Below are 15112 nucleotides of genomic sequence, written 5' to 3'. Positions count from 1 at the left end.
CAAAAAAGGTAAATTTTAAAACCTAATTCATTAATTAGTCTATATTCATAATATTCCGTGTAATGTTAATTAATGTTTGGTTATATATATCTTACAAAATACCATATACGGAATACACGTTAATTTTAAAAAAATAAACTTTAATAAATTAGAATTGAAAGATATATAATAATTATAAAATATAATTATAAGATATATAATTTTTGGTTATGAAATACTTATATTTGAGAAGTCATGTTAGGTTTTACTAAAATATATATAATAATTATAACATATTATAATAATTAAAAAAGTAATTTTGATGGATTAATTAAATTTTAACTATATTTAAAATTAATTTTGTACACAATAATGAGTATTGTAATACGTGCATGAGTATTGTAATGACTATATTTAAAATTAATGGACGAATTTGTACTGGTAGAACTGAAGAGCTATTGGTGTGTTACGTTCTTAAATGATGAAAATGTGATATGTGAAATGTAGATTAATATACTCGATAATACCTATATTTTATATACACAGTAATACCCGTATATATGCTAACTACTTATTATTGGAGTAATTGGAGTAAATATATAATGATCATAATTTTGTGTATTATAATTATTCTATATTATGCTACTTTATGTAATATTTTGCCATATTATTCAATGATTTCTATTACCATAATTAATATAATGAATTTGAGTGGGAAAATGCTAGAAGGTGGATTTTGTTTATATATACCATCCAATGAACCAATATCCCTTCCAATTCTTCCTTGGCTTTTCGCTGCTGCTGAGTCCTTGAATCAGTCTTCATTTCTTCATCATATCCTTCAAGGTTTGTGTTGTACTGTTGTCTATCGTTGATGTGTAATGTCTTGATTATTTCAAAATTAAGTTGATAAATTTAATTGTTGAATTGTTGGTTGTGCATTTTATTTGTGTTAAAAATGTTTAATGTTCTTATAAATACATCTCTTTTTGTATTTTTCCTAGAATTATTAGTTGTCATCAATGTGCTTGATAAAATACCTTATTCAGTTTTGGAACGGCCTTATAAGTATTGATGCTATTGGAATCATCTCAAGGTGTGGTGGCATTCATTCTTATTATGTCCTGATTGTCCTATGCCAATTACAGCACGTTTGGTTCACGGAATGAATTTAGCGGGAATAGAAATACTATTCCACAGGAAATGAAATAGGTAAGGAATAAAATAGGAATTGTATTATGTTGTTTGGTTGCCTGAAGGAATAGACTTTAGTAATTGTATTCCAGTGTTTGGTAGGTTAAATGAATAGAAATGGAATAGGTTTTAAAAACATAAATACCCTTATACAAAATAATAATAATAATAATAATAATAATAATAATAATAATAATAATAATAATAATAATAATAATAATAATAATAATGAATATTATTATTATTATTATATTATTATTATTATTATACAAATACATATTTATATTTATTTTTCCACTTATCCCACATCGGTTGGAGAAGTAAGGAATGGAGCCTTGAGGCTCCTATAAAAGGAGCATCAAGGCTCCATAATTTCAATTGCAATGCTCATCCGCTAGGCAAGCTTGCAATGCACATCCGCTAGGCATGCAGATGGGCAGGCTACTTAATTTAGGAGCAAAGCTCCATAATTAAGGAGTCTTATACAGTTAATTTTTTTTATTTACATATATATATATATATATATATATATATATATATATATATATTATAATAATAATAAACCTGTCAAGGGTGTTTTGAAAAAATACTTTTTTTTTTCAAAATGTCAAATTGCAAACGCTGCAAAATGTGTGTGTGTATATATACATAAATAATTTATATATATATATATATATATATATATATATATATATATATATATATATATTTATTTATTTATTGATAGATTGATGGATAAAAATTATAATTAATTAAATAAATACATTTATATAATACATTATATTTATTAAATAAATATAAATATTATATAATGTGCCAAGGGTATTTTTGGTATTTTATGATATAAAAGTTATTTCCAATGGCATGGGAATAGTTAATACCAAGGCCCACTAGGAATGACTATTCTCCTTGCGAAGTTAATAGCTCATTCTTAGACATGTTATTCTCATGACAAAATGATCCAACCAAACGATGGAATAGGTCTATTCTAAGGAATGTTATTCCATTCCTGACCTATTTCATGAACCAAACATGACATTAATGTATTTGTTGATTTCAAAATTAGTTTTAATTTTCTTAGTACTACAATTAGTATTGGATAAGCTGAAAAGCATGAGCTTCCACAAAAATGCAAAAAAAAAAAGAAAAAAAAAAAAAAAGAGCCTAAAAAAGGATAGGAAATTTCATAGCAAACTGGCACTAATATCAAACTTCCAATGATTCAACTTTGCTGTTCATATACTTCATGGGTGTTATCAAGATTGAACTTCTTGCAACTAAACTCAAGCCTTGAGAAGGGTTCCTTAATTTAGTAGTAAGATGAACGTTATCCCTAAGAAGCAATAGACAGCTCCATACATGTTAAATAGCGTCAGAAATGAAAAATTTTAAGTTATACATACTGGCCGGATATTTAATTAGAGCATCCGTTTTTGGACATGGATAGTTTGTTGTTGGGATAGAATGGTGATAAAACTAAAAGCATTATATTCTTCATACTTTGTATCTACATATACATCTGAACAAACAACTTCATTGCATAACTTGCACTTCATATCCTCATAGGATATTGTCATCAAATTCTAAAAGATCAGATACCCATTTCGGATGGCATTTTTCAATTCAATAACAAGAAGCCTTGTAAGAAAATCACTGAGCAGCCATGCAAGAAGTGGTGTAAGATGCATGAGCAACCTGCCGGAGAATGCAGTGTACCATGGTCCCAAGCCACAAGACCCGAACCGGAGAACAACCCTTGCCACTCTCCGCCAGAAGCACCGCAAGGGGGAAGCCATAACCATGGTCACAGCCTATGATTACCCTTCTGCTGTGCATCTCGACACCGCTGGGATTGATATATGTCTAGTCGGTGACTCTGCCGCTATGGTGGTTCATGGCCACGACACCACTCTGCCCATCACTCTTGATGAGATGCTCGTGCATTGTCGAGCCGTTGCCAAAGGAGCTAAATGCCCTTTTCTAGTTTGTGACCTCCCTTTTGGTACCTATGAGTCCAGTACCACACAGGTAATTACTTTCACAATTTTTGTGAATTCATCATTTTAATGCAAAAAAATTGCTTATTTATTATGGCGGTAATATACTGATTTATATTAATCATGAACAGGCTGTTGATACAGCAGTAAGGGTTTTAAAGGAAGGAGCGATGGATGCTATTAAGTTGGAAGCTGGTGCACCATCCAGAATTACAGCAGCTAAAGCAATCGTAGAATCTGGAATTGCTGTGATGGGGCACGTTGGACTTACCCCTCAGGCCATTAGTGTTCTTGGAGGATTTAGGCCTCAAGGTAGAAATGTGTGTAGTGCAGTCAAGGTATGAACTCCGTGTGAGTATATAGCCATTAATGTGCAATCTAACTATAAGCTTAAGCTTTTAGTTGAGATGGAGCACATGCTTTAATTTGGTATGTGTGAGCATATAGCCATTAATGTGCAATCTGAATTCTCCGAAGTATGGCCACATATAATCATTGTACAACCCAAATTTTAAATATTATTTTCAATTCTGCAGGTTTTGGAAACTGCCTTGGCTTTCCAGGAAGCAGGGTGCTTCTCCGTTGTTTTGGAATGTGTGCCGTCACCTGTGGCTGCTGCAATAACATCTGCTCTTAAGATTCCCACCATTGGTGTTGGGGCTGGACCGTTCTGTAGTGGTCAGGTTAGTATATATCTTGTTCATTCTTTATCTCTATTTCTACTAATTTGAATGCCCTTCATCCTTGGATTGCTTGATTTATGAAGATTCCAATTTTTATGCATTAGTTAAGATGTATATAAATGCATCAAGTGATTTGTGATTAGCTAATTCTTAGTTTGCAACTGACAAACAAATGCTTCCTCTTGTTCACTACCTTAAGTTTGTTGTTTAGTTATGAAAAATCTCTTTTCTATTTTTGTTTTTTTCCCCCACTTTTTCTCTAACTTGATTAACTTATACTGTCTAAATGAAAAAGAAGCTAGGTACTATAGCCAAAACACGAGTGAATAGTTAAAAATCCATTGTTCACCCTTGTTTTCTCCAAATGGAAAACAAATTTGGGTTGTTTTCTGACTTCGTTAACAAAGTTGGACTTTTTGAAAATTGGTTTCCATTTTTAAGTTTTGGAGAATGACACAGTTTGTGAATACAAACTCCAATTTTCCATTTTACTTTCCGTTTACTGAAAAGGCCTTTAAGTTCTATGGGAAAGTTTGTTTGGATCTTCTTAAAACTATTGGCTCTTCAAGAATGGAATTCAGTAATCCAGACATCCAGTTCCAGCAGGCATGTTCGAGTCATTTGAAGTATTAAATTTCCTACTTTCTTTGTCCCATTTTGTGTGTCCCATGAAAAATGTATAATCGTGTTCAAGCAAAATGGTATTATTGTAATAGTCTCTAAACTCTACTACAAAATTTGTGGATAACTATTAAATTTTGGTAATTTGTTGGATTAATGTAAGATCAGTTGCAATGCAGGCGTTAGTTTATCATGATTTGCTTGGGATGATGCAACATCCACATCATGCCAAGGTGAGTACAATTAGTCTTTCTCTGTATAAAGTAATTTTCTTATTTGCGATCCCTAGAATTTATGAATATTCTAAGTTATGCAATTCTAAATGAAAAATACTGCTACACATTTTGAAGGTTACTACTAAATTTTGTAAACAATACGGGCATGTTGGAGCTGAAATCAACAGAGCACTTGTACAGTACAAGGAAGAAGTGACAAATGGTTCTTTCCCGGGTGCCACTTATAGTCCATATAAAATTAGTGCTGCTGACATGGATGGTTTCCTTCACGAACTACAGAAGTTGGATTTTGACGATGCAGCATCTGCAGCTGCTATTGCAGCTGATCGAGAAGATTCAAACACCACCAAAATGATCGGAATATGCTAATGTCTTCTATTTATAATTATTTGTCAAAAATATTTGAATAAAGAGTTGGTTTTATTAAGGGAAGCATATGCATACACAAAAAACTAATGTCTTCTATCTATAATTATTTGTCTAAAATAGCCTCATTTTGGAATTTGATTTGCACACCCCCTGCACGCAAGAAAGAACCTCCATTCTATACATTCAATAAGTCTCCAAAAGACTCTTGTATAAATAGTGGGGCAAATCTTCTTCCCAAACCAATGTGGGACAAAAGCTCACATTTTTCTCTTCATTTTTCCAACTCAATGGGCTTACTTTGAGAATCAATATCTCATTCACCCATTATCCGTTTTGAGCGTACAATATATCAATCTTTTCGTCTCACTACGAAGAACCCGAATCCACTTTGACCTGACTCATTTTAGAAGTGGACCCCAATGATAATTGTACCACAAAATAGCCACTTAAAATGTCATTTTAATGCTATTTTTTCAACAGGAGTCAATGAGTTTCTTTTTATAAAAAAGGACATCAACAAAAAAAACACGATCAAGACATATATATTTGACAAGTGGAGCACATTGAACAAGTATTTTGGAGAAAAATAGATAATGAATTTTGAAGCACATATCTCCAATACAAGGAATATGTGAATAAGAAGCCTATGTCAACATGTAGTCATGCAAATAAGAGGACCATTTATAGTTAAATTGAAAGCCGAGGAGTTTATAACGGTAAATAGTAAAAAAAAGACCACCTGAAATGAACTCTCAAATATATATATATATATATATATATATATATATATATATATATATATATAAAATTAAATATTGTTAATATAAACCAAAAAAAAAAACTAAGTTAATAATTAATTATTTTAATATTATATAGATTATGTGCCAAGCATCTTGTGTTCGATTAGCACCTTGGTGGCTCTCATTGAGAAAAGGTTATAAGATTGAACAGATACTAAACTAGATAGTACTCAAAAAAATTATAGATGATGTAGTTTGTATTATTTATTTATTTATTATTTTATCATAATTACAATTTTTGAATGACGATGAAAGTTTGAGTAAATCTCACTTTACAATTCTAGCTAGCAAAAGAACACAAAGAACCAAACTAACCAGTTGATTGGTTCAAATCAAGAAAACAAAAGCCTAACCATCTTAAATCACACTGAAAGAGATCGAAGTACAAAGAAATTGGGGTAGAATTCTGGACCACTGTCCCCCACTAATGAAAATGTCAGCGATTTAGCGAGCCTATGAGCAACAATATTGAAACAATACACCTAACAAACATAAAAATAACATCTACTTAGTTGAAGCATTAATATTGGACACTTATTTTTATGCATCACGCATTTAAATACTAGTATAATATTATAAAGGAAGAGTTTGCCATCATAAGCAATGGCAACAAATAAATTGATGCAGACAAATTAAATAATGAATTTATATGAGACTTTGTTACGTTTGCTAATTTGTCAATTCTCAATCTGTAATTAGCATAGTTATATTGTGTCGGCCGGCTTTCAATATAATAATAATAATAGTACTTAATTCCATTAGTATTAATTACGTAATGCCGTAAGTACAAACCAGCACAGCTCTGTGAAAACAGATTCCATTGGAGCTATAAAGATATGAGATAATAATATAGGAATTCATGTTGCATTTTTTCTTTTTAAATGTGTAAAAAATAAAATACTAAAGGAGAGCAATGAATTCATTTTTCATTTAAATAAATTTCCCATATATCAACTAAACAATGTAAAATATATTTTTCCTCATTCTTTTTTTAAAAAATCTCATAAAAAATATTTTTTTTTTGAATCAAGTAAACCATTAAAAAATATAATGTTGTCGTTCTTGTATAGTGTAGTGTGGAAATTCATATGATTCTATGTTTAATTAAATTATATTGTATGTTTCTTTTTACTAAAAGTTCTAGATTGAGAGGTATGGTTTTATTGAATATAAATGTCTCGTACTAAAATGTCACATGTTTGATTTTTGTTAATATACTTAATAGTGATTGCGCGTTTTCAACGTTAAAAAAAAAAATGGTAATGGGTAATATTAATGGTGCGAATTATACAGGGGAAGGCATCGTTGATATCCTACGCAGGGGTGCACCAATTGCACATATTCATCTTCGTCCTTGCCGTAATGCACATTGTTTACGGATCGTTATGCTGTGCATCCGTATGCACCGTGCATGGTGCATACGGATGCAAAAACGACGTCGTTTTATTAAAAATGCACATCCCACTTTAAAAAAAAAATATTCAGTTTCGATTCTCCTCAACAGCATTATGTTGTTCATTTATTCTGGAATTTTAGTTCATAGATTCTGGAATTTTAGTTCATTGATTCTGGAATTTTAGTTCATTGATTATGAATATTAGACGTGAATCGAAACTGATTTTTTTTTCATTCATGCTGGATATTTAGTTCATTCATGCTGGATATTTAGTTCATTCATTATGAATTTTTAGTTCATTCATTCTGAAATTTTAATTCATACATTCTGAAATTTTAGTTTATAGATTCTGGAATTTTAGTTCATCGATTCTGGAATTTTAGTTCATTGATTCTGGATATATAGTTCAAAATGCACAATATAATATTGTTGCTGGAAATCAAAACTGATTTTTTTTTTTTAAGTGAGACGCGCATTTTTAATAAAACAACGTCGTTTTTGCATCCATATATGCACAACATAATTTGCCATTGTTTACAGCGTCGTCGTTGTCCTTTTGGGCCAACTCAAAGTTAGGTTTTAAAATTACTATAATCTTTTATTAATATTTCAGCATGCAATAATTATCATATGTTCTTTAATTTAATAATTAATTAATCACAATATGTCATGTTATTTAATTGATTTTTTTAATGTTCAATATGCTAATGCTTTTATATTTATTTAGATTTAGATGAGGAGATGGAAGACATGGGAATTGGAAACCTCATCCCTAGAGTATGAATTATCATATGGTAACACTCCTTCCCACATTGTATGCTTGTTTTGGAGTATCTATTTTAATTCTTCAAATCTACTATATTTATCTCATTTTACTTTTACTCTTTAACTAGTATTTGCACCCGTGCGATGCACGGAATGAATTGTTAATAAATGTTATAGTATATAGTTTTATATTTTTTTATTTGTGTGGTTTAGATTTAATTTACCTGAGCTCTCTATTAGATAGGAGAGTTTCACGTCAAGTTATCTTTTATTTGCGACGTATTCTCGTTCGGTTGTAACTGTTCAGATAATTCAATTCTCATTTGGTATCAGAGCCAGACCAAAGGTCATGAGTTCGAATCTCAACGCCACTCGTAAGCGACTACGGTTTACCGGTCCATGTATTGGTTGGAATCCACCGTACACGTGAGGGGGTGTGTGAGCATATATCCATTAATGTGTATCCATTGTTGTAATATATTAAGAATATATGAATCGATATATAATTATTTAAATTAGAACATCAAATATTATATAGTGCAATTAAAGATATGGTTTGGATCGTTTATATATTTTGATGTTATCATTGCTTGAATTTGTGCAAATAATTGCTCAAATTAATAGCTAATGTCTAGATGTACGCATACGGTGTTATAAGTTTGAAGATTTTATTTATCATTATTTAGTATTTTCATAAATTAGGCAAATGTGCTCGTTCTCTAACAACTCAGTTATAGAAATGAATTGGTATCCTTATTCATTTGTATGAAAGATATATATTTTTGTCTAGATATATAACAATTTTTTCATTTAAAAAAAAACTTAATATCACCGATTATATTTACACATTATTGAAACCTCTTTGTAGACGACATTGGCAGTGACACACACAATTTTATTCATCTTCGTCTAGAGCTAACACCTTCAATCCATCAGGACGGGTTACTTGGGTTAAAATATATAATAGTAGAATATTACTCAATTAGTTATCCTTTTATATTTTCAGTCAATTAGTGATATCAGATTCATTTTCAGCCAATTATTCTTTTTTTATTTTCAATCAATTAGTCAATTAGAATATCAAATGCAGTGATATTTTTACCTAACGCGGGAATTTTGAGGGAATTGCAATTCCTTCCAACCAAACTAAGGAATTTAGTGACCTTTAATTTGAAATTATGTGGGAATTAAGTGAGAATGAAATTTAAATTTCTTCAACTAAACGCTTTGTAAATGTTTATTTTTAAATATATTGAAAGTTCATTTTTAAGCATTACACCAAAAAATGAACATTCAATATATTAAAAAATTAAATATTATATCATTAGTCCATTTTGTAAGGTGAATCATAATCCATATTATAATGATTGACACTCTTTCTCTACTCTTGATCTCCAATCACTTTATATATGGACCCAAACCTAATTCGTCCATCACACATGTATTTAATGAGAATAACCTATTTTTGTTTTGAAGTTGATAGATAATGATGTAAATGAAAATTAATTAGAAAGTGACATTAGTAGGGAAAATTAGGATCAATCACTGTAGTTTTCTATTTTTTCATTATTTATTCTATGTTTTCACATCAAGAAATGCGCAAATAATCACATTTTTTGTGTCCATTATATTATTTTCCAGCGAAATAAAGGGTCCATATTTTGTATCTGTAAATTAAAAAAAAAAATTAATTATTAAAATGGTCCCATGATTATAACGAACTTATCAATTTGGTCATTGATTATTATTTTTGTCTAATTAAGTCTTTTAACTTTAAAAATCTTAACCAATTTGGTCCTCCATTTGTTTAGTCGTCAGACGTTCGTTTACTTGGAACCAAATTGGTAATTTCATTATAGTCAAAGATCATTTTGGTAATTAACTCTGCAATTTAATAAGAGAAGAAATGGTGCATGTGATGACTGAAATGGTCCATTGACTATAGTAAAATTATCAATTTAGTCTCGAGTAAACGGATGTTTGACGGCTAATCAAATGGATGATCAAATTAGTTAAGATTTTAAAAATTAAGGGACTTAAATAAGTAATAAAATAGTCAAGAACTAAAATAATAATTTCATTATAGTCATAACTAACTCTTTAAAAAATTTAGAAAATCGTTGTTGTGTTTGCGCTTTTGTCTTTTATACTAAATTTGTATCATAATTCTATTTTAAAGTTTTTTCCCAATTTTGGTACACCGTACATTCGTACATTCCAAATATAACCCAGAGAAGACTACAAACGGGGTAATATTCATTTGAATGTTCCCCCACCATGATTTCTGAATCCTTTCCAGTTTTTCTGGTTTCTTCATTTTGCCATCATACGGCAGAATCCTCTTCACCCCCCCCCCCCCCCCCCCCAGACGCTTTTAGGGACACAGTGAGAGTCGGAGACGGAACTGGGCGGCCATAACTGGCAGCTTGAATCCTTGAATCAGTCTCCATTTCTTCATCCTTCAAGGTAATATATTTCCGAATGGAATTGAAATTCTATGGAAAAGAAATTATCGAGAAGATTAATTACATTGTTTGATTGATGGAAAATAAATTACTAATATTGATTTCATTCTTTTGTTAGGTTTAGAGTTGTAATAAATAATGACTATACAGATAATTTCTAATGAAAAATGTTTTTTACGAACCAAACAAAGGAAAAGCTAATTTTTCTGAAATTCAAGGAAAACATTTTCCAGTGAACCAAACATGTGCTTATAGTATATATATTTTAAAATTTTGTGTTGTACTGTTGTCTATTGTTGATGTGTAATGTCTTGATTATTTCAAAATTAAGTTGATAAATTTAATTGTTGAGGTTGAAATGTTGAATTGTTGGTTGTGCATGTGTTTAAAATGTTTAATGTTGAGTTAATTTTGATGAACAAGCTACAAGACTGCTATATATGAAGTTAATTCTGATAGTAAAACTATATTTCCCTGCTGCTTAGTCAGACTTTCATCTATCTTCTCTAAACTGAAGAATCCAAAAGAAACCTCAGATAACTAGATGTAAAGGTTTTCCACTCTCCTATCCCATTTAAGGTATTATTGGATCACAAATGAAAAATTTTAAGTTATACATACTGGATAGTTAATTAGAACATCCGTTTTTGGGCGTGGATAGTTTGTTGTTGGGATAGAATGGTGATAAAACTAAAAGCATTCTTCATACTTTGTATCTACAAATACATCTAAACAAACAACTTCATTGCATAACTTGCACTTCATATCCTCATAGGATATTGTCATCGATCAAATTCTAAGAGATCAGATACCCATTTCGGATGGCATTTTTCAATTCAATAACAAGAAGCCTTGTAAGAAAATCTCTGGGCAGCCACTCAAGAAGTGGTGTAAGATGCATGAGCAACCTGCCGGAGAATGCAGTGTACGGTGGTCCCAAGCCCCAAGACCCGAACCGGAGAACAACCCTTGCCACTCTCCGGCAGAAGCACCGCAAGGGGGAGCCCATAACCATGGTCACAGCCTACGATTACCCTTCTGCCGTGCATCTCGACACTGCTGGGATTGATATATGTCTAGTAGGTGACTCTGCCGCTATGGTGGTTCATGGCCACGACACCACTCTGCCCATCACTCTTGATGAGATGCTCGTGCATTGTCGAGCTGTTGCCAAAGGAGCTAAATGCCCTTTTCTAGTTTGCGACCTCCCTTTTGGTAGCTATGAGTCCAGTACCGAACAGGTTACTTTCACAATTTTTGCGAATTCATCATTTTAATGCAAAAAAATTGCTTATTTATTCATTTTTAAAACAGAAATTGGCGGTAATATACTGATATTCAATCATGAACAGGCTGTTGATACAGCAGTAAGGGTTTTAAAGGAAGGAGCGATAGATGCTATTAAGTTGGAAGCTGGTGCACCGTCCAGAATTACAGCAGCTAAAGCAATTGTTGAATCGGGAATTGCTGTGATGGGGCATGTTGGACTTACCCCTCAGGCCATTAGTGTTCTTGGAGGATTTAGGCCTCAAGGTAGAAATGTCTGTAGTGCAGTCAAGGTATGAACTCCGAAGTATGGTCACATATAATCATTGTACAAATACATAAATTTTAAATATTATTTTCAATTCTGCAGGTTTTGGAAACTGCCTTGGCTTTCCAGGAAGCAGGGTGCTTCTCCGTTGTTTTGGAATGTGTGCCGTCGCCTGTGGCTGCTGCAACAACATCTGCTCTTAAGATTCCCACCATTGGCATTGGGGCTGGACCATTCTGTAGTGGTCAGGTTAGTATATATATATCTTGTTCATTCTTTATCTCTATTCGTAGTAATTTGAATGCCCTTGATCCTTGCTTGATTTATGAAGATTCGAATTTTTATGCATTAGTTAAGATGTATGGCACTATATGCGATAAATGCATCAAGTGGTTTCTGATTAGCTAATTCTTAGGTTGCAACTGAGAAACAAATGCTTCCTCTTGTCCATTACCTTAAGTTTGCTGTTTAGTTATGAAAAATCTCTTTTTTATTTTCGTTTTTTTTTCCCCAGTTTTCTCTAACTTGATTAACTTATACTGTCTAAATGAAAAATGAAAGTTGGGGAATTAGGAACTGAAAAAAAGAAGCTAGGTACTATAGCCAAAACACCCATGTTTTCTCCAAATGGAAAACAAATTTGGGTTGTTTTCTGACTTCTTTAACAAAGTTGGACTTTTTGAAAATTGGTTTCCATTTTTAAGTTTTGGAGAATGACACAGTTTGTGAATACAAACTCCAATTTTCCATTTTTATTTTTTATTTTTTATTCTTCCAGAAAAAATGGAAAACTTTCCCCGTTTGCTGGAAAGGCCCTTAAGTTCTATCGGGAAGTTTGTTTGGATCTTCTTAAAACTGTTGGCTCTTCAAGAATGGAATTCAGTAATCCAGACATCCAGTTCCAGCAGGCATGTTCGAGTCATCTGAAGTATTAAATTTCCTACTTTCTTTGTCCCATTTTGTGTGTCCCATGAAAAATGTATAACCGTGCTCAAGCAAAATGGTGTTATTGCAATAGTCTCTAAACTCTACTACAAAATTTGTGGATAACTATTAAATTCTAGTAATTTGTTGGATTAATGTAAGATCAATTGTAATGCAGGTGCTAGTTTATCATGATTTGCTTGGGATGATGCAACATCCACATCATGCCAAGGTGAGTACAATTGGTCTTTCTCAGTATAAAGTAGGTCTATTTCTTATTTGCAATCACTAGAATTTATGAATATTCTAAGCTATGCAATTCTGAATGAGAAATACTGCTACACATTTTGAAGGTTACTCCTAAGTTCTGTAAACAATATGGGCATGTTGGAGCTGAAATCAACAGAGCACTTGTACAATACAAGGAAGAAGTGACAAATGGTTCTTTCCCGGGTGACACTTATAGTCCATATAAAATTAGTGCTGCTGACATGGATGGTTTCCTTCACGAACTACAGAAGTTGGGTTTTGACGACGCAGTATCTGCAGCTGCTACTGCAGCCGAGAAGATTCAAACACCACCAAAATGATCGGAGTATGTGCTAATGCCTTCTATCTATAATTATTTGTCAAAAATATTTGACTAAAGAGTTGGTTTTATTAAGGAAAGCATTTGCATGCACAAAAAGCTAATTTGAATAATAAGGCATCCTTGTATCTCCAGGTTTCGAAAGATGAGGATCGAAATAAAAGCATTACGGATTTATGGGAGAAGCAAAAGAAGAGATTCCCTATGGTTAAAATGATCTATAAGCTCCTAAATAAGCTCTACCAAACAGAGTCATAATAGAGCATGCAAGCTAAGGATCTGGGCGACAATGCTAATAACATGTTTGAGAAGATGTTCCCTTCCTCTGAGTTGATTAGTTTGTCTTATTAATTTGAGTCGAGAGGATGCATTGCTAGATTGTTAACTATAGTGCTAGTACCTTAAGTTTATGGATAAAATTTGCATTAAAAGGGTTAGTGCCTTAAGTTTATGGATAAATTTTGGATTCTCCGTTCTCTAAATGCATTTACCTGCAATACACAAGAATGAAATATATATTCAAAATAGCATATAAAGTCTATGAATTTTCACCAACATCCTCATTGAGTATATACCTGACTTGAATGTATGTAATTTAAACTTTTAGTTAATCAATTTGGTATCAGAGCATGTTGGCTCTGATACTAAATCAAAACATATGTTTCATCTAAACTAAAAGTCTAAGTTGATTGTTGGGTTGGAAATTTATGCTTATATATTATGTGGTCAAAAATTCTGAATGAAAATTAAAGTATGACAAATATAAGAAATAGTTAACACATGGTAAATAATAGTGAAAGTGTGTTATGATGAATAAAAAGGATATAATAAGACATGGATACCTCGTTATTTTCTCTTTCATTGTTGCAATCTTTTTCATTGGAGTTGAGATGTGAATTGCAAAATCGATTACATCTCCCATGTCTGGACTTCGATATATAGTAATTGCTTATAGGTTTTGTAGACAAGACGCTATTTGGATATGTGATTTTTTTATTGTCATATCTCATGATAATCGTAGTCAGTATATTCATATCTTCCACTGTCATCTAAATCGCCAATTAAAGAAATTGTGTAAATTTCAAAATGTCATTTGTAAGCAAAATTGTTAGCTGAACTCCATCGATCACAACACGGTCACGAACATCATATGGATGCATTACAAACAAGAAAATAATTGCCTCGAATGTTGTCTTAGCAATGTTTCCAAACATGAGCACCACTAGCAGGACCTGAGAGCTTATAAAGACGAAAAAATGGGTAGTTCCAACTTAAAGTATTAGAAGCCAGATGATCACTATGGGTATAGCTACAAGAACATTCAACATATGATGTAGTTTGTTTACTACAATTTTAGTATCATTCAGAGACAAAGCAAAAGCTCTCCGTTCTCTAAATGCATTGACCTTGCAATACACAAGAATGAATATATATATATATATATATATATATATATATATATATATATATATATATTCAAAATAGCATATAAAGCATATGGATTTTCACCAACATCCTTATCATCGAGCATACATGACTTGAATGTATGAAATTTAAGCT

The 15112-nt window shown here is 31.7% G+C and overlaps 2 protein-coding genes across 2 annotated transcripts; both read left to right on the top strand.

Annotated features, from left to right (window-relative positions):
- The first annotated feature begins 2696 nt into the window (after positions 1-2696).
- LOC109181222 (3-methyl-2-oxobutanoate hydroxymethyltransferase 1, mitochondrial-like) lies at positions 2697-5079 on the top strand. The gene is made up of 5 exons (XM_019330973.1): positions 2697-3201; positions 3302-3508; positions 3707-3853; positions 4654-4707; positions 4825-5079. Exons 1-5 carry the CDS (start codon positions 2782-2784, stop codon positions 5077-5079), a joined length of 1083 nt encoding a protein of 360 aa, XP_019186518.1. The 5' UTR covers positions 2697-2781.
- A 5334-nt stretch (positions 5080-10413) lies between these two features.
- LOC109181856 (3-methyl-2-oxobutanoate hydroxymethyltransferase 1, mitochondrial-like) lies at positions 10414-13929 on the top strand. Its single transcript, XM_019331795.1, has 7 exons — positions 10414-10506; positions 11281-11746; positions 11858-12064; positions 12142-12288; positions 13142-13195; positions 13317-13558; positions 13688-13929. The coding sequence occupies exons 2-6, from the start codon at positions 11327-11329 to the stop codon at positions 13551-13553; spliced, it is 1065 nt and encodes a 354-aa protein (XP_019187340.1). The 5' UTR covers positions 10414-10506; positions 11281-11326; the 3' UTR covers positions 13554-13558; positions 13688-13929.
- Positions 13930-15112: the final 1183 nt, after the last annotated feature.

Source organism: Ipomoea nil, unplaced genomic scaffold (assembly GCF_001879475.1).
Source record: "Ipomoea nil cultivar Tokyo-kokei standard unplaced genomic scaffold, Asagao_1.1 scaffold1043, whole genome shotgun sequence".
Lineage (NCBI taxonomy): Eukaryota > Viridiplantae > Streptophyta > Magnoliopsida > Solanales > Convolvulaceae > Ipomoea > Ipomoea nil.
The sequence above is the reverse complement of the archived record's forward strand: the minus strand, read 5'-3'. Positions and strand labels throughout refer to the sequence as shown.

Coding starts and splice junctions, on each gene's coding strand:
- LOC109181222 (XM_019330973.1), top strand. CDS start 2,782: ATGGCATTTTTCAATTCAATAACAAGAAGCCTTGTAAGAAAATCACTG. Junction 3,202..3,301: donor ATGAGTCCAGTACCACACAG/GTAATTACTTTC, acceptor AATCATGAACAG/GCTGTTGATACAGCAGTAAG. Junction 4,708..4,824: donor AACATCCACATCATGCCAAG/GTGAGTACAATT, acceptor CACATTTTGAAG/GTTACTACTAAATTTTGTAA.
- LOC109181856 (XM_019331795.1), top strand. CDS start 11,327: ATGGCATTTTTCAATTCAATAACAAGAAGCCTTGTAAGAAAATCTCTG. Junction 11,747..11,857: donor ATGAGTCCAGTACCGAACAG/GTTACTTTCACA, acceptor AATCATGAACAG/GCTGTTGATACAGCAGTAAG. Junction 13,196..13,316: donor AACATCCACATCATGCCAAG/GTGAGTACAATT, acceptor CACATTTTGAAG/GTTACTCCTAAGTTCTGTAA.